Genomic DNA, 22,287 nt, shown 5'->3' on the forward strand with positions numbered 1-22,287 from the left:
AACTATAACGTCAAGGTCAAACGAGAACATACAAAGGATTTGATATGACCGCTGAAAGCACATTTTTGTGTCTTTTCTCTTTCAAAGACCCCATATCCCCCTGCCAGTATGACGCGTGCAGTGAATTTATGCCATCAAGATTTATGCGAGGCAAAAGCTTTCAATTATATTGTACATATAAAAAGGCACTTAAAGCTTAATTCAATACAGCTTAACCTCCACTAAATCTCCGGTTTGATCTGCTGCCTTGCCAGGGAAAACCTCACATTAATAACTCAGATTGTAACAGGACACATGCTTTGGTTTTATCTACTGTGCTCAGAAGGAGACTGCTCAACCTCTCTGCTGAATAGTTAAAATATTTTGTCTTTTAATCACAGAATGAACAATGTGGAAGTGAACAAGAACAAAAAAAAATAGTTCACTACAAATGAACATTTCTAGAATAAGGAGGAAAGGAAGCAGGACCCGATGCGTGTGCATTACATACGTTTGGTGTATCATGTTGATGGATTTTCCAGAAGGTTCCCAGTGCAGTCAAAACTATCAGAACAGTGATATGTTCATTGTGTTGGCTCTGTGCCTGTGTCCCAACACTGCATTTCAAATGAAAAGGTGACAGTGAGGTCAAAATGCAGACTTTCAGCTTGAGACATGTTTCAGGGCGTTCACATCCATATTGAGTGAACGGTATGGAACTCAGAGCTCATTAACTCTGGGGAGGATAACTCTGTAACTTCTACACACTTCATCAGACATGAATGTAAACACATTCAAAGGTAAAGTTAAAATCCAGCTCTGTAACCTCATTTTGATTCATTCATTTTAAAAACACTGGAGAACACAGCCAAAACGACACTCTAGTTCCAGACTGCACTGGAATCAGCTTCTTGTAGATGTTTTCTTGACATTCATTCCATGTATATAGGTATTCAGGGTACAAGCTAATTGGGTATGTATAAATATTGTGCTTTTCAAGCATGGCTACTCAGATGTAAGACAGATGGCCACTCTGACAGAGGTAAAGACATCTCACTCATGGACTCTAACATTTCTGGTTTTTGCTAAAGAGCTAAGTTCAACATTTCAACGGTGACAAAAGTGCAAAAGTTCCAACAACGCAGTGAAGGCAGAGGGTGGAAGCAGCTACTCCGGCAGCAGGTCGTCTCCCAGCTCTTCGTCCGCAAAGTCGTCGTCGTCCTCCACGCGCTTCTTGGCTCCCGTCTTTGGCCTCTCCATCTGAGGCCCCAGTGGGTCCACGTAGGACGCGTCTGCACACGAGAGGAGCAGAGGTTTTACTTGTGATCTTTTTTTCTATGAGTGCTCTTACATTTCTACACTGGTTTCCCATATCAGCACATTGGAGCCAGTGAACGCCACGCTGTTCAGAGCTTCTTAACGTTGGCTGGCTGTGGTGCTGAAGATGATGCTGCTGAACACTTTAAAGTAACTTTGCCTGTGAGCCCTTCTTTATATCACAAATACATCCATCAGAAAGCATAAGTGTTGTAAAGAACTGAGTCATACTTTGAATTCAGACATCAGAATAAAACTAGGACAACATGCAGTGAACAGTCTTCAGCCTTCAGCTCGCTGCCTTTTAGAATTCATTTGATTGAGGGGAAGAAAAAAACTTCTAACACCACACTCAAAGTCACATTAAACCTAAAATGAAGCAGTGGTGGTTCCTGTATGTTTCATGAACATGCAGGTCATCTATTGTGAATATCATCATTGTCAACAAGGTGCAGAACTTGAAAATATATCAGGAAAGTGGCATCAGATGAATATATGAGATTAGGGAGAGGAGGAGGACGACGACAGAAACTGTCACTGACAGAAAATGTTGTTCACGTGTCGTGTTCTTCGTCCAGCGACGTCATGTAAAATGAGTGATGTTTAAATTAGAAAATACAACTAGTGTTCATTATGAACGCAGACGGTTCTCAAACGTGTTAGTCAAAGGTCTCCATCTGATTTGTGTTCAAGGTCAGTGGAACAGTTCCTGCAGCCTCCCCCGCTTCCAGTCGTCGTGCTACGTTCAGTGAAAAAAGGTCTCAAATACATCCCACATAGAGGATCCCATAGAGGATTCTACATGTGTTAGTTCATGTTTAAGAAAATGTTACTGAGGATACAAAATAAATATGAAATAAATAGATAAATATGCTGACGAGCAGAACTCTCCACGCACAGACAGTGTTTGCAATCAGGTCGTAGGTACTTCCAAACGGTGAATGGACTGAAATTACACGCCACTTTTCTAGTCTACAAACCACTCGAAGCACTTCACCAAACACAGTGAACTGTTTGTCTTCTCGTGGTCGATCAGAGACTGAAAAAACACGTTTCCTGCTCTCCTTGTGGGAAATATTATTGTGGGCAACTTTCAGACAGCAGCGAGATGCAGACTCCGGATGACAACTGTTTGAATTCTGTCATTATCTGGTATGTCCATATATGAGATTGGTGGTTGAGACGTAAATGTTCAGAGACAAAAGAGGGTGAGTATGAATGATGAGCTCTCATAGGGTTCATTGGATAATGGAGCCGTTCCTGCTAGTGACCATCTTTTCATTAATCATAATTATCTATCCACTCCAAATCATGCCTCTCAGTTTAATTCACATCCTGTCTCTGTTATCCTGTTGCACAAGGCTGGAGACAGGAGCCATCCAAATAACTACACACCAAAATTGTAATTACTCTGCTTCGCTAAAACTCTGAGCCACTCATTAACTGTCAACTGAAGGAATTCCTCACCACAAACTCTGTTCTCTCTGGTCTACACATAAAACGCTTTCTGCTATCACTCTGGTTGTGAATGACTTTGCCAAGGCACATGATGCGGCAGATCATTCCTTGCTTTTATATATTCTGAATGATGTCGGTTCCAGGATCACCTGTCTGATCTGCAGCAGTCAGTGAACTGGAGTTGTTTTTTTTTTTTATAACAGATAATAAAATATTGTCCTGCATGGCTGACTCTGCTCAGCTAGCTGTGGAAAGCTTGCAACATTCCTGTAACATCCTCCAAGCTGCACTTAATGATCTTAAACTTCTTTTGAATGCACATAAAACTAAGTTTATGTTGTTCTCTAGAGCCAGAGATTAAAAACGCTTGATATATTCCACTGGACAAGGATCTAATTCTGAGAGAGTCACAGAATATACCTTGGTATTCAGATAGATGACAAGCTGACATTTAAATATACAGTAATTAACAGACTCTTTTCTGGATTGTCGCAGCAGTTTTTCTCTCAGTTATGGGTTATGGTGGTGTGATTTATAGGCAGGCTCCTGACTCTACTCTGCAGGCTTGGATGCTGTTTTTCATCCTGCTCTTAGATTGGTGGTGTTCTCTGTCTGTGAGACAGGATAGGCATATGTGTGTGTTTATCTGTAAGTCCCTTATTGGGAAGCTGACTTCCTGTATTTCACTTATGGTAGTTTGGTCAAACTCAGTCTAAAAACTGGCTTTCACTACAGGTCTGCCCCAACTACCTGGAACTCCTTACAAAGCATCCTAAAGATTACCACTGTGTTATCCCACAGTAAATTTAAATCTGTGATCATGAACCCCTAAGCTTCTGTATGCACCTGGTTTAACTGAACATTTTTTTGTAAGTTGCATCTTTTATATATTTTGTCTCTTTTACGTCAGTTTAAATTGTTACTCAACATCACTGTCGATGAGGGCCCGCCCTCAAGGATTTAATTTAATTAAAGGTTTGAAGTGAGGCAGCTTATATCATGTAATTGATTACAGAAGGGAGAGCGAGCCAGAGGAAAAATGTTTTCTCACCTATTTCTTTTGGGCTGCTGGCCTCGTAGGGCTCATTGGAACCAGGAAGTGACCTCATCTTGGCACTCAGTCGCTCTCCTTTTGTGCTGTTGCTGCTGTGGCCGCTATCTGCACAAAGCACACAAGCAGACACAAACACATACCTAGAATTAGCAAATGTACTGAATTTTGACCGTTTTAAAGCATCACTCATCACAGCTGTGTTCCTCTGATACAGTTAAAAGGTGTTTACATGTTCCTCAGTGGTGGAGCACTTATGTTTCGTGTAGTGAGACAAGTTTAATCTCGGGGTGTGCTGTCTGTGTTCATATCACTGTCATATGACGATGTCAGGTGTGGTGTGAGAAGCTTCATGACTGTTTGCATCCTCAACAGTTTCAAACTCAACTAGAGTCAAAACTTTACGGAGGTCAAACTGAAAGTAAGTTTGTTTTTCTCACATTCTGAAAAGTCAACATGGTGGAGATGTGAGATTTTCATCTCACAGAGACAGTAGGTTATGAAAGATTTGTGTGTGTGTGTGTGTGTGTGTGCGCGCGCATGATTTTAAAACTAAACATGAATTTAAAAAAACACAATAAACATTTAAATACAAAAAAGTTGATATTTGTACAATCCTTCTTCCAAACAAAACAACATGATCCTACAAGTGCCATTGTTTAGGTTTGATTTATATTTTTATGCTAAGTTGCTTTTGTCAAGTTTACTTTCATACAACAGTTGGAAAAGCAGAAAGCTTGAACCCTTAATCTCTTACTTTCAGCTATCGGAAGTATTTCCCACGCTGTCAAACGGGTGTGAGTGAGGTGTGTCCTGTGCATTGTAGCCGGTAGTTTAATGATAAATTTAACAAGACATTCACTACAGCTCAGCCTCACACTGATTTGATTTACATTTTCTAAATGCAAATGAGTTTTTTTGTTTCACCATATCATAAGTACATTTATTTTTTAACTAGCTGAGTTATTTCAGAGCACCCTGGTTAGGAATTACTAGCCTAACAGTTACAAGATACCATCAATCAACCAAAATGTAGCAGTACTGCATCCCATTAGTCCTTTAGCAAGACGCTGAAGAACAGCAGCTCGGCACCTAACGACACAGAGCTGATACTCTTCATGAGATGTAATGTACAATGTGTGTGTGTGTGTTCCAGGCTCAGAAGACAGGCTGACAGAGTGGTCTACTGAGCTAAAGGACAGACATGATTACAGGCAGAAGCAGCCCACATCTGGCTGCCAGGTAGCCTTGGAAACTGACGAGAGCAAAGGCAGAAAGCTGGAAAACAGGAAGGAGAAGGAGGCCCAATATTCTAGCTTCCTTCAAAGTCTCAAACGTCTCACATGAGGCCTCTCATACTGCTGGCAAACTGAAACCTCTGCTGGAAAATAGACCTTTTTTCTCCCTTTTTCCCTCTTTCTTGGCGTCTCTCTTTTATAATACACAACTGGGACACGCAGAAAAGAGGGATGACATGACAGGTTGGAAGCCACACTTCAAATTGCATGTAACAGTTTCCATAATTAAAGTTGCAAAGATTTATTTTCTCCATAGCACGATCAGCCAAAATATTTCTGTGACGGTGTGATTAAAACACTGATCAATATCATGAGTCAACTTTCTGGCTTTTGCATCTTTTTTTCCAGCCCATTCGTATTTGGAAAACCATGTGAAACACTTTAAGATCATAAAAGGGTCAAAAATAAGGAAAACAAATACTCAGAGCCACTTCATGATATTCATTCAATATTACAACCATAACCTAAATTTGTTCATTTATTGCACAGAGAGAAACAAGTTGAAAAACAAATATAGTAAGAAATATTTGGGCATGTGTTGGATCCTGCAGCTCACGCACTCTCTCTCACACACACACGCAACTTTGAGTGCTGAAAACATGCAGACTCTGCAGAAACGATGGAAAAGTCTCAGGTGCACTAGAGGTTTTCTCAAATGTCTGAAAGAGGTTTGGGTGATCAGTGCCTCCTCCTCAGTGAGCGCGCTCAGTGAAAACCCCGACCGCAGGCCAACATCACAGCTGCATGTCAGCCAAGATTTTTGGACCAGTTTCAGGTGTTTTGACCGTAACGCTATACTTAGGTTTCTCGACTTGTGTGTTTACCTACGGAAAACTGTTCTAACCACTCACATCTGCTGTGCAAGTGCACAACGCTCAAAACTTCACTCAGACAGTTCTGAGTAGTAAAAATGATTTGCATTCATTTCGTACTCCGTGTGAAAGATGCAGTACTTTTATAAAACAGATTAAGACGCTGGTATAAAGCCAGTGAAACTATGTGCGTTTTTCCATTTTCCTATTGCGATGTGGCCCTTTAAATGAAGCTGTGAATGGTCTGTATGAATAAACTTTTGCTTTCTTGCATAAACAGAAAGCCCACACAAATTACTACTGCTGTGGTTGAAAGCTACTTCTATCCAATTCTTTTTTTTAATCTATCAACATTTTAAGAACTTCTGATAGCAAATGGTGAATTAAAAAAAGAAAGATGTTCATGCATTATAGCGCAAAATCTAACATTTGACTAATCTGGCTAATCTAACATCTGGCTAAAACAACAGCTGAAGATTGACCTTTTGACTCATTTACAGTGATGCTGATTAATGTGAACGGTCCCTGTAAAAATAGATAAATGGCCATGAGATAAATGCAGGAGGTTCATGTGACTGGCTTTTAAGAGTTTAGCCAATCAGTAATACAGATTGGTAGAGTAAATTTAATCTGTTTTCAATGTTGTCAATTCTTGTGGAAACTTAACAATGTAAGATCTCAGTCTTGTGACCATATGACCAGAAGTACAATCCTACTAACCAGCATGTTTCACATGGTTGATCTGGAGTGAGAATCTTACCTCTCCCTGAGTCCAACTGTGGACTGAGTTGTTTAGACTCAGGCTGAGATACTGGGCAGCAAAGAGGAAGCGAGAGACAACAGAAATGAAGCCAGAAGAGCCAAAGACCAGCAGAAAGAAAAAAGACAAGAAAGATAACAGAGTTGACTGAAACTAATTGCACAGAAATAGAGAGCAAAACATAAAAAGTACAGAGAGAAATGATTACACTAGCATGTGTCCATGTGTGAGAAATCATTTGTTGCCATTTTATAAGCTTAATTCTCTCACCTGCTTTAACATCCATCTCTGACGTGCCGTGACAAAGTAAGAAAAGGGTTTGGGGTTTATTTAACAACTTAAAAGTGTCATGACCAGTATTAAACTACAAAGAATCGAGCATGTCTGATGATGTTGAAATGCTTCTTTTTAACAGATCCAGTTACAGCTCTGGAAGAATGAAACTAAATCGAAAAGCAAAAGCACAAAAGTTTGAGGTTTTTCTAATCTAATTTGTCAGGACACAGTAGAATAATTGAAGTCTTGGCCGAGTGGAGCAGCAGGCACATTAACAGGTGCCTGATATACTGTATATATTTAACTACACTACAGAAGGTTTAGCTGCACAACAGAGCAAAGCTGGGCCTTGTTACAGTTTTTGGCTACCCTCTAGTTTGTCTGGATTGCGTTTAAAATCTGCTGACGAGCCAGCTTTCCAGTCGTGGAGCCAGTCTAGAGTATGTGTCTGTATTTGTTGTGGATCTGTCGTGAAGGAGGGCTAAAACTGTGGACGTTCATCTCTGGTGTCTGCTGTGGACGACTCAGTGTTCACAGGTAACCCAAACGGTCTAATACTACAAAGACATGAGCCTGCATTAGCATTCCACATTTTTGTATCTCAAAATGACTCTAGCCAGGACTCCGTGAGGTGTATCGAGGTATACCCATGGTGCTGGCCTTCTTAGGAGAGGTGAGGACAGGTGTGGAGACACTTGCTACCCAGCAGCATGTGTGAGTAACAGGTAGAGAGAGGGAAGTCATGACATACATGCACAAAAACAACCCCTACATAAATAAATGACCTGACCCTAAAGGCTACCAAAACAAAACTTCTACTACACCTCACTCTGAAGAATATAAACACTGATATTTTCAGATAAATAATTTTTTCAATAAGACAAATATCCAAATTCTGGACTCTGGATGTACTTTTACAAAACGTGGAGTTATGATGCATCTTGCAAACATTTCCAGACCTATGCCCACTGACTCACCAGCACTTCCGGCGCTGCCCTCTCGGCCTTCTCTACGACCTCTGGCACTGCCCTCCCGCCCCGACTTCACCCTCTGCAGGAAGAGAAAGAGTCAGGAGGGATGGAGAAAAACTAAGATCAAATTAAAAAGACAAAAATGATTAAACACAATTCTAAAACATGTATATGGTTAAAAAAACAGAACAAAAAATAAATAATATCACGCCCCCAAAGAGGAAGAGCAGAGACATTTCATGCTTGATAGTTGGATTACAGTGATCTTTTCCAGTGCTGAGCCTGTGTTGCTTTTCACCTCTCTCTTTAATCGTCTCTTTAAAAGTCAGTTTTATTGGCACAAAAACAGTTTGTGAAATTATCTCACATGTAAGTACGTCTTGCATTTCCAGATTGTGTGAAATAAACCAGACGGGGAGTCCATTTAGGAAACACTACCACAATGAGCATTTAGCAGCAATGATTGAGACAAAATTGTGAAAATAATCAGCTACAGCAGTGATTTGATTTTCATATATACGTTTCGGTTCAAGTCATTCATCATTGCACTCATAATGCAGTAATATTAGTAGGATCAGTTGCTTTACGCTGACAATCAGTTTGGAAAATTTGGGGATTAATGAGTCAACCCTCTGGCTCTGTCAGTCTCAGTAGGATTGTTTCTCCGCTCCAGCAGCATCTCTGACTCAAGAGCAGCTGCTTGTGATTTGAAAAAGTCATCCTTCTCATCTGTTCCTGGCTCTAATGCATATCTCCACTGGACAAAGGCACACGACTCCATTGCTCTGAATCCCGTCCTTCAGAACCACACCTTTTTTTTTTAATCACAGGCCTTTCATCTATTTTGGGCGTGGATCTTAAATTTGGCAGCCACCATCCTTAGTAGTTATTGCATCCTTTAAGATAAGGATGCAATACAGAAATCAGTTAAATTATGTGATATTTAGGGCCTTTGGGTGATTTTCTGATCAAGCATTTATTTGCAATGCCAAATCAGTGGTGAACACTTTTAAGACAAAAATGAAAGAAGAAAAGAAGGCAAGAACAGCAGCAGAGAACTAAAGAGGATGCTAGTTTATGGTATATTGAAGCAGGTCTCGTAGGATCATTTTCAAGGTGTCTAAACCTCAGATACAAGCAAACAGTGCATGTCAATCTAGGGATATGTCTCCAGTTATTCTAGATAAGGAAAACACAGACTTCATTTTCACCGTACAGCTACAATCATCCTGACCGGCTACAATCAAACCACTTATCTAATCCAAACAACTGCATGTAGCATCAGATATGTTGACGACTCTCCAAACCAAACAACTGTTTTAAATGACCCAGCATCAGCGTCAGCCAGGTGTTGAACAGCTGTACATCCGCTCTCCTCTGAACACGGTCTGATTCATGAAAAAACAAAAGAGGTGAAAAACAGCTGTTTTTTTCATGCTTTTCTGGAGCTGTGGTGACCACTGACCCATGTTATGGCAAAAGGATGTGTGTATGTTTTCGTACAGCTTGTTCTTGTCCAGGAAAGTCGACAGGAGTGAGGAAAAGACGATTAATGAAAGTTTACGAAAGGTCTGTAACATAACAACTGCAAGACAAGCAGGTCATTTATGGGGCTGCATAATGGTAATATTATTCAGATGTTCAATGATTTAAACGCTGTTTCATTCAAATAAGCAGCTTGTTTTATGTTAGTTAAAGTAAATCTTACACATGAAATCATTAGTGAGTTATTTCTTTTGATGAGTTGGGACCCTTGAGCGGTAATCCAGAATATTTTTATCTGATCTCTATTTTAGGTGATTACATCTGAACAGATCTACTGTCAGTCTTATACAGTTGACAGCACTGTGACATCTTCCTCAATAGCTTTCTATTTCTAGACAGTGATGTTAATTATTGAGGTTCCTGCTAACTACCCATCTCTTCTTCTATTTGTTTCAAACAAACTGGAAATGTAATATACATCCTTTCCCTTCCTTTGTGCCACACTTATGAGTTATCGGACATTAAGTGATGACAGCTGTAAAAGCTTTTATAGACTGCATGCAGGGTGAATCAGTCGGGCAACTGGTGGTAGAGAACAGCAGAACAGAGGTTTATTTACATAGACATGCTACAAACTGCTTTAAAAGTAAAGCGTGACAGCCCAGAGAGACACACAGTACCTGCTCTCTGATCTCCTTCATCTTCTCCACCTTCTTCAGCTTGGTGGCGTATTCTTGGACTTCCTTCAATCCCATGTCTGTGGACAGCCTCACTAAGAAACGCAGGCCTGGACAAAACACACACAGTTTGTATTTTCTTTACACTCCACTGATCAGTGGATCGTCTGCTGTTGGTCAGGGGTTCTGTTGAAACTTGTGTAACAAACGAGATGAATTACATTCAGCATTTTCTGGAAACTTGCGGTGAATGTCTTTATATGTTTCCAGAGCTTTTTGGTAGTTTCCTGTAAAGAAAAAAAGAAAAAAAATCAGTGTTCATAACATTAAATAAACTCATCACTAGTTCACTCAGCAAAAAAGCAGACGAAGTCAGTGATTCTGAAACTGAGTTTCCTACACTTTCCTCACAACAGTCCACAGTCTGGGAGTGAATCTACTTGTCTATGATGTGGTTTTCAGTTTTTCAGTATCAACCTGGCAGAGGATAGGTGGTAACATGCTATTTTATTATGCCATGAAACACCAGAATCATTCTCACCACTTCTTCTGTAGCAGCTTGCCACCATTAGTTGCCACTTCACCTGGGTTGGTCTGAGAAACAGAGAGATACCCCATCAGTATGAACACAGAACCCTGCACTGAACTTTTTTTTAAGAGATTGGTACAAATCAATTGTGAATTCAGCTGGAAGGTGAACAAAGCCAAACCATCAGTCCTCTTTGTTCAATAAAGAAACTACTTCCAGATGAGAACACGCCTCACGATTGGTGAAAGAAGACAAACACAACAATCAAAACAAGATGAAATAAGGCTCGAACCACTTGATCATGTCAGAAAAATGTAGAAATAACATAATTTCACAGATATTTTTCAGCATGATAGAACTCCTCCTAAGACTTGATTTTACCAAAAAAAAAAATGCTCAAGCTGCTACTTGCTAAAATTATCATTCATTTTATGCACATCTGTATAATTTGTTACTTATCCTGCTATTATCCTCTACAGTACTATGAATTAGCGGTTACTTACTGTATGAGTGTGGCTCTTTCAAAGTACTGAATGGCATTCTCACAGAACTGTGTCTCAATGTAGTAAGCCCCGAGCCACTCAATCACGTCGATGTTGGAGGGGAAGTACCTGAAGGACTGGACAGCAACACAACCCAACAACATCAGCACACTTTTACAGCATGCACTGTAATGTTAAATTAATCGGTGAAATGACAAATGAGTCAATTAGGCCAAAGACAGAAAAACATTCAGCTAGGCTTCCTGTACCTCGCAGTAGTACTGGAAGGCCTGGGACTTGTCCCCCTCGCCATCATGCAGCGCTCCCAGTTTGGCCAGTGCCTGGGAGTCAGTGGGAGTTACACTGATGACCTGCATCATCCACTCGATTGCCTGTTGGGGATCTTCCAGAAGCTCATAGATGAAGCCAATGAGTCAAGGACCAACAGATGCTCACACGAATCCCTACATGAACACCTTCCCAGCAACATCTGCTGCGGTATAACAGTTTGAAGCAGTTAACCCATGTGACACACAGACAAACACATTCACCAATCACACTTCTCATTAGTTGGATACAGGTTGGCCAGCTGGTACATGACCTGGGCACTGTTCCTCAGAATGCCATGGAGCTTCAGGAAGCAGTCCAGGGCCTCCTCCAGACGATTCAGTCTTTTATAGGTCAGACCTGGTACAAGTGGATTGGAGGCAAACTTTCAAATCCAGCAAATCTGATACTGATCCAATAACAAGTTTCTTTGATGGCCACAGATATTCCCTTGGAAAGGTGACACACTAAGTCCTGACAGTATACTTGATACACAGCAAGTGGACATTTTTAACATCAGCTGAGTCTACCTCTGATGGCTGAATCATACTGTAGGCCAGTAGTGATCATTACCTCACAGAGACACTAAAAGGATCATGTGCGAATGCTCTTTCTTCACCCAAAGCTGTTCACTGAGACTGATATGAAATGATTGTTGTAGAGAAATCATTAGCACAAGTTTACTTGAACATTTGTCAAAACATTCTGGGATGATCCTTGCATTATGAGAGGAGCATGAATGAATGAACCAATGTGGAAATGGATCATGTCACCCAGGTTGTAGAGGGCCTCAGTGCAGGAGGAATCATTCCTCAGCGCTTCTTTGTAGAACTCTGCAGCCTTCTCATAATCTTGCTTGACAAACACTGTGTTGCCTTTGTTGATAAGTGCTGCCGGGTTGTAACGATCAGCGTTCATGGCGAGGTCAGTGTATCTCTCGGCCTGGTCATAGTCTTTCTCCTGTAACAGAGGATAGCATCTATTAGGGGCAGGTTGGTACAGAAAATGGGGGCTGTGATTGAGCCATCCTTATGACTATGCTTAGATTTATCTTTAAGTATACTTGACACCAAATGTGTTTTTCATTGCAGTTTCAGGGCAAAAAATATTTAATCTAATTTAGACATTAGGCTTCTAAAGTAATTCCAACCCCATCTGCTTTCTTTATGTGTGTTATCAGATTGCCTTTTGATCTTACCAGGAAGTAGAGGAAAGAGAGGTTGGTGGCTGCAGCACTTTTTACTCGGCTGTCCTTCTTCTCAAATGTCTTCAGAGTTTCCACTGCCTGATTACACATAACAAAAAGCTGTCAGGGTAAAAGTTACACAGCAATACTGTATATCTTAAGTACAAGCTGAATTCCCAGGAGTTAAATGTCTATTTTGGAAAATGACAGTATATAAAGAAGACCAGTGAAGGAACCATAAACACAAAGTAAGTTCAAAAAGCATGAAGAGGATGCAATAGCATACCTCATGAGCTTTTTCTCCAAAGACATAGCTTTTTGAAATGAAAGCCTTACCATTTAATTGGCCACTGTAAGTGTAATATATACTGGGAAGACTTTCCAACAGTATCTGTGTGTAAAAGCTCACATTGTGACAAACCACCAGCTAGGCTACAGCTGCACTGATCCTGCAGGTTACACCACCACCACATCTGTCTGTCTGTCTGAGTATAAAAGCACCACACACATGCATCAGATGTATATGGAGCTCCAAATTGTTCAATATTAAATAAGGAATAATCTGTGAAACAATTTAAGACATTACAGAAAGTCAATTATTGCATCATTATTGTAGAATGTTATTTCATCCTTCTTATTTTCCTCACAGTTTTATAGAACCTTTCATGACAGCGGTCACAGTTCCTCAGACAAAGACACACAAGCCTTAAAAGTTACAGAAGCTTAATTACTGTGTCCGTATTTCTTTACAGCAGCAGCCTCTAGTTGGTTGATTCAGAAAAATGGCTGTATTGTTGTTGCTCTAGCTGACAGGAGCTTACTGACCACATTGAGTGGCAGCTGTTGAGCTTGCTTGTTAAAGACAGGCAGCAGGTATGTGATTGGCTGAAGGGTGAGAGGGTGGTCATGAAAAGTGACATGAAATAAAAAGTGTCATTATGACATAAAACTTGGCGTGAAATGTGTTATCAGGGATAATGTCATGATGAAACAAAACTTTCTGAAACAAGAAGCATTTTGAACTATCCACTTATTATGAAAATGAACAATGAAATAACTTTTCATAATAATGAAAGTGAAGTTTCAATGATTTCTTCAGTGATTTCACAAATATTTTAATCATATTGTTATTTATTTCATAATGTCTTTCTTTTTTTATTTAATATTGCACGTTTTGGGGTTCCACAGATGTAACATCTGTCTGTGCAGGACAGTTGGCTACTGCAATTCAACAGAAGTGGAAAAGGTGCCATCAGTGTTCTACGGTTTGCCACAGAGCAGCTCCGCTCAGTGAGAGCTCAGCGGTATATTGTTAAAGAAGGAACCCTGGTTAGAATTTCCTTTCTGCCCCAGATTTTCCTCACTGGTCTGTGGGTTTTAAACCAATAACTGCTTCTCCAACTTCTCTTGGCAGTGCCGTTACATGGATCAGATATGCTCAAATAGTGACATGTAAGGGGAAACCAACACAATCTAAATGCGAACATGGAAACAGAAGGCACACATACCTCAACCTTAGGCATGCAGATGGGAAGGAAACAAGACAAAAGCAAGACAGAATGGAGGGCAATGAGAAGGGGAAAATTTGAGTCTGATGCTGCACACTTTTAAAACAGCCTTAGGAGAAAACTGACATATATAAACAACACTGGCTAATAACTGTACGGAAACACAATGTTGTATAAAAGATGGAAAAAACACATATAAAAAGAACAACAAAGAACAGATCGTCCTCATGTTACATATATTTAAAGGGAAATACCACTCACTTTAACAATGTATAAATGTAACTGCTACCCGGTGCACACAGCATTGCTGAGCTTTAATGAGAGGACCTTTTCTATAGCTGAGATTTTAGTTTCAGGGATTCCCATTAAATGTTTGGTTTGAACTACGACAATAATGTATCACAAGGTGTCAAATATGAGCACAGGGCGGCTCCCCCTTTGGCATGTTACAAGGAAATATTAAGATTTCCTACTGAGCTCTAATAAATCATTTGCAGGTAGAACATTAACGGTGGGGTGTGCAGCCTGTAGTTGACCTTTGCTGCAACTGTGGCAACAACCACAGCCTAAAGGAGTGAGGTGTTTAAACTGAGTGGTATTGCCCTTTAAACTGTTCAAACTGTCACCTGGTTGAAGTCCTTCTGTCTGAGGTAGGTGATGGCTTTGTTTATCTCTAGATCGTTGGCTAGCTCAACATACTGAGAGCTCTTCACCATGTCCACGCACCTAAAAAAACATATATACACAGCATAATACTTTATGTATCATGTAACATCACTCTCTGCTTGCTGCAAAGAGCATGTATAGTTATTTGTTTTGTCTAAACAAAAAGGTGCATGAGAGCTGCTATCCAGCCTACATTTGAATTTGTTTTTTTAATAATGTCTTTGTCAAGATACAGTACATGTTTATCTGGGGCTGATCTGATCTAGTTGATACATTGACAGGTGACAACCAGCTTTTTTTGGTTTTACTCAGCTCCTACAACAAAAAATGTCGTAGGTAAGCTGTGATGAAACTTACTCCCTCGTTAAAAAAATGCAACCGAATGGTTGTGGAGAGAAGATGTGGAGAAGAAGGAGGGGGGCAAGAAAGGATGAGGGGGTTGTAGCCACTCTTAAATAGATTCATTACAGCAGCAAGAGGCGCATCAAACCTGCCCAGTCAAAAATATCAAAGCAAATTATTCCTGTTTCTGATTAAGTCTAAACAGTATTCTGAGAGAAAAGGCAAATCTGCTGTTTTCAAACTTTGCTCTGACAATTGAAGCTTCCTCTGAAAAACTGCTATCTGCTGTTTTATATTTGCTTTTACAGTAACCTTTCCGGATGGGAAATCCATGACAAGTTTAAATCTCATTAAGAAGAACTATATCAATAGAAAACACAATATGTAATGGCCTTCCCCTAATTTTGATTTTCAGTCTGAAAACAGAGGATTTTGATCAAGTATTTGAAACAGCATGTCAGCAAAAGTGTTGATTCATGCAGATCATACCTATTAATATTGCCAGCTATCTTCAATTACACCTGCATATCAGCTCCCACCTTGAAAATCATGTCTCTGTGTTTCCTGAGTCCCTCAAAGGACTGTAATGGAGCTGGAGTGCTCTTGAACATTGTATGCCCTCTGGTGTTAAGATGAAAAAAATAAAAACCCAGTAACACACCAGTCAAATCCAGCAGCAAAAGAAGTCTCAATGGCTGGAGCGATGAGCTTGGCTGCGGTCATGATGTACTTCTCAGTCAGGACTTTTCTACAGAGAGAAAACAGGACAGGAACTCAGGAAATAAATGGTACGATCACTAATATTTAAACAACAGTATGCCTTGTATTTCAAATGCAGCATAAAAAAAGAAGAGAAAGTGTCAGTGTTTCAATGTCATTGGCTTGTAAGAACAAAACAATGATCGTGTTTTGCTGAATCTTACAGATCTCTCTCCATCTGGTGAAGTTTGTCGTTTTTAATGGCCTCAATGACCATATTTGAGCTGGTGTCATCCTGAGAAAGATGACAGGACAATGCTGACATTAAGATGTTACAGGCATCACATCCAATCAGACCTGTTTTGTAACAGATCCTGGGAAGATCAAATTACAACAGACATACGAAAGCATCGCTTGCAGTGAGACAAAAAGCTATACAGACAAGTTAATGTAAAGATGACCCTCCAAAATTTTGAAAACGCTACTCAATAGGAAAACCAACCTGCCTTTTGGGAGAAAAAGAAAAATTAAACTGAGGGAACATTTCGATTAATAAAAGGCCCACACACAGCCTACTCACTAAATTCTATAAGGTAAATAATATAGATAAATTACTGTCACTCACATTAGATGGGATGTACTTGTCTTCATCATCGATGCCCAGAGGAACAGAGATGAGCTTCTGAAAGGCCTTCTTCATCCTATCCCTATCGCTGATGGCATAGTAGCAGAGGATAAGGTTGAAGCCTGTCTTAATGTTGGGGCTCTCGCTCATGATGTGCTCGAAAGATGTTATGGCGTCAGTGTACTGGCCCATGCGGACAAAGACCACGCCGATATTCTGTATGATTTTGATCCTCATTTCCTTGTGAGCGTTGGAGATCTGATCCAGTGCCATTCGGTAGAACTTGATGGCTTTAGAGTAGTTCTTCTGTTTGACGTAGATGTTGGCCATGTTGACTTTCAGACGGCCTGGGGGAGCAGCACGGGCACAGTTTGATGGAGAAGCATAGCAAAAGTACAAATGACAGTCCGATGCATGAAGTTTGTCTTTGTTTTAGTGTTATCTGGGATATTTCAACCACTGCTGGAGACAAGATAATGACATAAAAAAATGCAAATTATTGATCTTAAGACAAACAGCCTGTTTCTAGAAAGCTGGAGGGCCAAAGACCCTGTTCCAGTCAGGTTTATACGACTCATAAAATGCTACAAACTATACTATACTGCTATACTATACTCCAATTTTCCTTGTTTTTCTTATTCCCATCGGCGTGCTACAGTTCACAAGACAATATTTCAGTCAGCAAAATGCAGTAGTATACTTTTTTACTTATACTAGTACACTTACTAGTTTTTTAATTTAATTTTATTCACTCTAGTAATCCCAAACTGGGAAATTAGTCTCTGCATTTCACCCATCGCACATGTATGCATGTGTGTGACACACATGCGGGGGGGATTTAATACTCCACCACACCCAAGTTTCTCTGCCAGTCCGGTGGGGGGAATCGAGCTAGCGACCCTCCGGTCACAAGCCGCTTCTCCAACCTCTAGGCCACGGCTGCCCCCAAGTTTTGTTTTTGAGGTGCTGCACTGTCAGACCAGAATCAGTGTAAGGAATATTTTTGGCCACACTTTGTTCAGCTGTTGTAAAAATCTTGTTTACTTGTTTACTGCCAGTTTTTGTTTAACTGTTTGTTCTCTCCTGTATTGCTTATTTGGGGAGGTAAGACTTATGTCTTTTGGTTTCTTTGTTTTTATTAGGTAAGTTATATCCTCCCCAGTTAGAATTGTTTTGTTGTTTTGGCCTTGGTGCACTCTGAAGACCTTAGTATCTTAAACATTCTGTTCATTCATTTTCTTTTTGTAAATAAATATTGTGATCGGTTGTAAAACTTTCTCTCTGGCTCTGTAGCTACTTGGGACTTGGGGAAGATGGGGGCTCTTCTTCCTGTTACGTCTGTGCTCCTATAGGCCAGGCGTAACACCCATATTAAACATGAGATTTATGTCCTGCCTGCATAATGTGTGATTAATGTGTGCCACAGTTTAGACATCTGTAAGGAATATGATTTTTGAGTGGTCTGCTCACCTGCGTTACTGAACATCTTGTTCTTCACAATGACCTGGTAGCTGTTTAGGGCCTCTGGGTACATTTCATTGTTTTCATACTGGTTGGCAAGGTTGAGCAAAACCTGGTAATGACAGAAACGTTGAATATTTCTAAATCAAATAATAGAAAACAGGCAATGAAGTCGGGAACTGATTTTAGACTTCAGCTTCAAAATTTAATTTGTCTTTTGGAGGCCGTTAACCACTCAGCTATGTGGGCACACTTCACAGAAGACACAGAAGACTGGCTGAGGTTCAAATCCTGACAGACACTTTTTTTATTGTGTGTCCATCCAGCATGAAAATATTACTGAATATGAAAAGAAAGAGAATTCCCACTGTCATCTAATAAGCATCACTGTATGTAAGTAGAGAACATAGAAGCTACATATAACATTATGGGCTCAACAACAATAAAAAGGAGAATGCATCCTAACATATACATCAGCTATTAATCGTGTACCTGACATTCCTGAGTGCATTTGTTGGTGAGTAATATCTGCTTAAACACACAATGTATGTAACCCTGACTCCAAAAAAGTCTTTTGTTGCTCCTGTCCCAACTCGTTTGAAACTTGTTGCTGCCATCAACTTTAAATAAGCAGATATTTACAAAAATCAATGATTCAATGAGGTAAAACATTCAACTACTGTCTGTCTTTTTTCAGTTGAGTAGATGTCAAAAAGGATTAGCAAATGATCACATTCAATTTTATTTTTGTTTTACACAGCATCACAACTTTTTTTGGAATAGGGGTTGTAAGAATGTAAAACACAACGGGTCAGTTTTTGCTATAAGTAATTAAAACCAGGCATAAAGAGTGTATCTTCCAGAAGGTGGCACTTAAGTTTTAAGGCATTTCATTTCAGATTGTAGGAAGTCAATGATCATTTTATTTACAGACACTGGAACAACTTACGGAGTAGGTGAGGTCTAAATTGATGTGGTCTGCATTGCCAGACTGTTCCCTCTGTCTCACCAGTGCTCTCTCCGTCCTCCCTGCCTCTTTGGCTTTTTCAAGAGCCTGTAGAAACACGCATGCATACACGCACCACGCACACACACACGCACATACACGCACACACACACACACACACACAAACAGTAGGGACACATGCACATGCCCATAGTGAGACAGACCCCACATGCACAGGTCAGCAGTAGTGACACCCATGTCCAACATTAACAATACCTTGTTTGAAAATTATTGTTCATCTCCAAACACTTACAAGAAGTCACTTTTTGAGAGAGCTTTTGGATGCTTCAGTTCTAAATGGATTTCTGGTGCACTTCACAAGTTTTATTAATGTTGAATCTGACAGAAAGTGTACAATACACTTTTGCCTGATACTCAGTCCAGTGTGCTGGAGTTTAGGGCTGACACAATGAAAACTTCATCACTGTGTACTGCTTAACTTTAAGGCCCTTCTCTCCAGATCCAAACAGCCATTATTACTAAACCGTACGTTAAAGAATGACAGAGTCTGACCAGTTGTGAGGCCCCCATGCTCTGTCCCATGCAGCTCTCTTCTATCAGGTCATTCACTTTCTTCTCCAGGATCTTGATCTTCTCCTCAGGGCTACAAGACCACAGACACAGCAATACAATGTGTGATAATGCTGCTTCCCAAGACACGGCTGTTTAGAGACAGATTAGCAATAACTAAATGTTAGAAGAGTGACAGAAGCCTTTTATAGTGGATGGATCCAAAATTTGTCCCAATACATGATGCATTTTGTGACATGTACAATATATTAGAAATATATAAATACGGTGGATTTATTAGTTAGTAGTCAGTTGAGTCGTAATTGTAGTTGAAAATATCTTAATTAAAATATTACAATTATAATATTCATTACATTATTTTCAGTTCCACTGCAAAGCGTTATTTTGCTTTATTAATTGCTTTTACATTTTGGATACATTTTATTTGGATAAAAGAATTATACCTAACTTATGAGTAAATGTGCACTTTCAGAGCCTATGTCACACACCAGCCACATACAGGTATTACTAAGGGAAAACACTAACCTTGGACAACGCAGGGAAAATTTTGAAAGAAACACTAAAACAGACAAATCAGTTTAAAAAGTGACAACTCACGTGTTCTCATTCTTTGCTTCAAGTGGAGGTGCAGGGCCTCTGGACCGGCCCAGAGGGTCAAAGTTGGAGCCTGACAAAAATTATCAGTGTATCAGGAATACTATATTGTCTACATAATTACAATCTTTCCTTATAAATAATAAAATATTAATAAAAAATAAAAAATAAATAAAATATTGCTTCAGGTTTCTAAATATTAGAACCAGTAAGAACCAGAATAAGATCAATAAGACTACTGCTCCCTGCTGCTTGTACCATGCTGACATTGTCTCTCTACAACTGTGTGTGTTCCAGAAGAAAAGGTTTCACAATTCTGACAGAAAAATGAGCAGCCACAGAATTCTGAAAAACAAATGATGTGTTTATCCAAATCTGTGATAGACAACTTCTCTTTAAGAGTCCTTTGCACTCACCACGGGTCAGGGACGAAGTGTAACCTGCTGCTCTGACAGCAGTCATTGGTCGGGCTGCTCCATTCTGTCACATTTGAAAACAGCAAAAAATCAACAACAGACATGTATCATGATAGCTTGCCTCATGTGCTTCATTTTCACAATCACAAAGCTATCATGTTACTTGATATCTGCATTTCAGGTCTGTTCCTCTGTTATTTGCTCTTTTGTCTTTTCTGTGAAGCACTTTGTGACATCTACTCTTGAAAGGTGCTATATAAATTAACTTACTTGGTTACTGAGCAAAACCTACACTGGTCATATTAAAATCACTACACACTAAGTACTAAATGGGATTAATGGATAGTAAAATCTACTCTGGATCTTAAATGCACACTTGAGTGGTCAGTCCTGCTCACCTGCACAGCTCCAGTCATGGGTCTGCCCATTGAAGAGGCCAGTGGAATCCGAGACTTCATGAAACAACAGGTATAAGATAGGTGAGACTATGTTTGTGTACCTAACAAAATCATTCAATATGCAAATATGAGACAAAAACATGTTAATTGATAAGCATGCATATGTCAAGTGCTCTTCACACAATGAGATGCTTATGTAATATAGTGTGTAATTCATGTCATGTTTGACAAAGACTCTCTGAAGTAAGTTTGCGAGGACCAGACTATTATCTTGTACTAATTTCATAAACGTCTTAAAAGGAAAAGCAGTGTGCAAGTTTACTGGAGCTGCAGGTGTAAGTATTCAAATCAGATCTTATTCAGAGTTATTCCATTTCATTTCACTTACTCCAAAGGAAGAAGCTAAAGGCCGAGCTCCAATAGCAGTGCCAGGAAATTTGGCAGTCATCTGGACAATTAAGGACAAAAATTGAACAAAAAATTAACAACAAAATTAACAATTAACATCAAATGGGTGCGGTGAGAACCAAAATGTATCCTCTCTCTCACACACTCACTCCCACACACACACAATCGCTACTCACTGGAGGTCTTCTTCCATGACTTGTCCTCACTGCTTGCTGGAAGCCCACATCATTCTCCAGTTCCTTGAAATTGGTCAGTAATTAGTCTTAATCCATATGCATGCAATGCAGTGCAATGTGCAATCCAGAGGTAGGCGCTGTACCCACACAACTTTATTAATTATTTCACAAATGACTTGTGCTGCCGTTCGCCACCTATCCAGCTCCTACCGTACGTAGCATGAATTTTATCAGTTATCTGTACACTTGAATGCAAACGGATTTGAGCTATCTAGCCGTTAAGTTCAGCGCTAGCTCATATAACGTTAGCATACAACTCACCTCGGAGTCAAATGTTGGATTATAGTCGTTGTAACCCGAGTAAAGATCATCCTCTTCCACAGCAAGATGCACATTTTCCATTTCTCTTTCTCCAGTGAGGTGGTGTAATGAAACGTTCATGAATACGGAACAAACAGACCTCTAACCGAAGAAACGGCAGAAACAATTTTGTGGTCGTTTCAGGATTCGATCCCACAATTCAAAGCGGCGTGGGTGGGACGCTTTCGTTCACAAACCTCTGATTGGTTACTAACGCGTCAATCATCAATCAGCATGAACACAATTGGTCCAAACTGATTCCATCCGTTGCTAGGATACAAGCCTACGCTACATGCCCATCTTATAAGTTTCCAGCACAATAGATAGATAGATAGATAGATAGATAGATAGATAGATAGATAGATAGATAGATAGATATACTTTATTTATCCCAAGCTGGGAAATTGCAGTGCAGCAGCAGCATTACACACAGTGAAATAAGTGAAAATAAGACTATAAAGAACAAACTATACATAATAAAAATATAAA

The 22,287-nt window shown here is 39.9% G+C and overlaps 1 protein-coding gene across 2 annotated transcripts; it reads right to left on the minus strand.

Moving 5' to 3' along the window:
- Nucleotides 1–323: 323 nt before the first annotated feature.
- Nucleotides 324–21,937, minus strand: ift88 (intraflagellar transport 88 homolog). 2 transcript variants are annotated; one of them, XM_041950791.1, is made up of 26 exons: nucleotides 21,760–21,937; nucleotides 21,439–21,501; nucleotides 21,243–21,302; nucleotides 20,855–20,908; nucleotides 20,457–20,520; nucleotides 20,044–20,113; nucleotides 19,429–19,519; nucleotides 18,859–18,963; nucleotides 17,919–18,021; nucleotides 16,449–16,795; nucleotides 16,048–16,118; nucleotides 15,786–15,872; nucleotides 14,743–14,842; nucleotides 12,621–12,707; nucleotides 12,196–12,382; nucleotides 11,674–11,782; nucleotides 11,365–11,515; nucleotides 11,117–11,232; nucleotides 10,626–10,678; nucleotides 10,306–10,371; nucleotides 10,088–10,194; nucleotides 7,929–8,001; nucleotides 6,946–6,963; nucleotides 6,676–6,726; nucleotides 3,806–3,913; nucleotides 324–1,271 (listed from the first exon to the last, which is right to left on the minus strand). In XM_041950791.1, exons 1-26 carry the CDS (start codon nucleotides 21,877–21,879, stop codon nucleotides 1,147–1,149), a joined length of 2,586 nt encoding a protein of 861 aa, XP_041806725.1. In that variant the 5' UTR covers nucleotides 21,880–21,937; the 3' UTR covers nucleotides 324–1,146. The 2 variants fall into 2 exon arrangements, with proteins under 2 accessions (XP_041806725.1, XP_041806724.1); XM_041950790.1 differs by lacking the exons at nucleotides 6,676–6,726; nucleotides 6,946–6,963.
- Nucleotides 21,938–22,287: the final 350 nt, after the last annotated feature.

The sequence above is a fragment of the Chelmon rostratus genome, chromosome 13, assembly GCF_017976325.1.
Source record: "Chelmon rostratus isolate fCheRos1 chromosome 13, fCheRos1.pri, whole genome shotgun sequence".
Classification (NCBI taxonomy): Eukaryota; Metazoa; Chordata; class Actinopteri; order Chaetodontiformes; family Chaetodontidae; genus Chelmon; species Chelmon rostratus.

Bases quoted from the DNA above. Each gene is read 5' to 3' on its own strand.
- ift88 (XM_041950791.1), bottom strand. From the start codon at position 21,879: ATGAACGTTTCATTACACCACCTCACTGGAGAAAGAGAAATGGAAAAT. The intron at 16,796-17,918 runs GTGAGCAGACCA...CTGCTCCCCCAG, and splicing joins CAAGATGTTCAGTAACGCAG to GCCGTCTGAAAGTCAACATG. The intron at 12,383-12,620 runs GTAAGATCAAAA...CCTCTGTTACAG, and splicing joins TCTCTTTCCTCTACTTCCTG to GAGAAAGACTATGACCAGGC.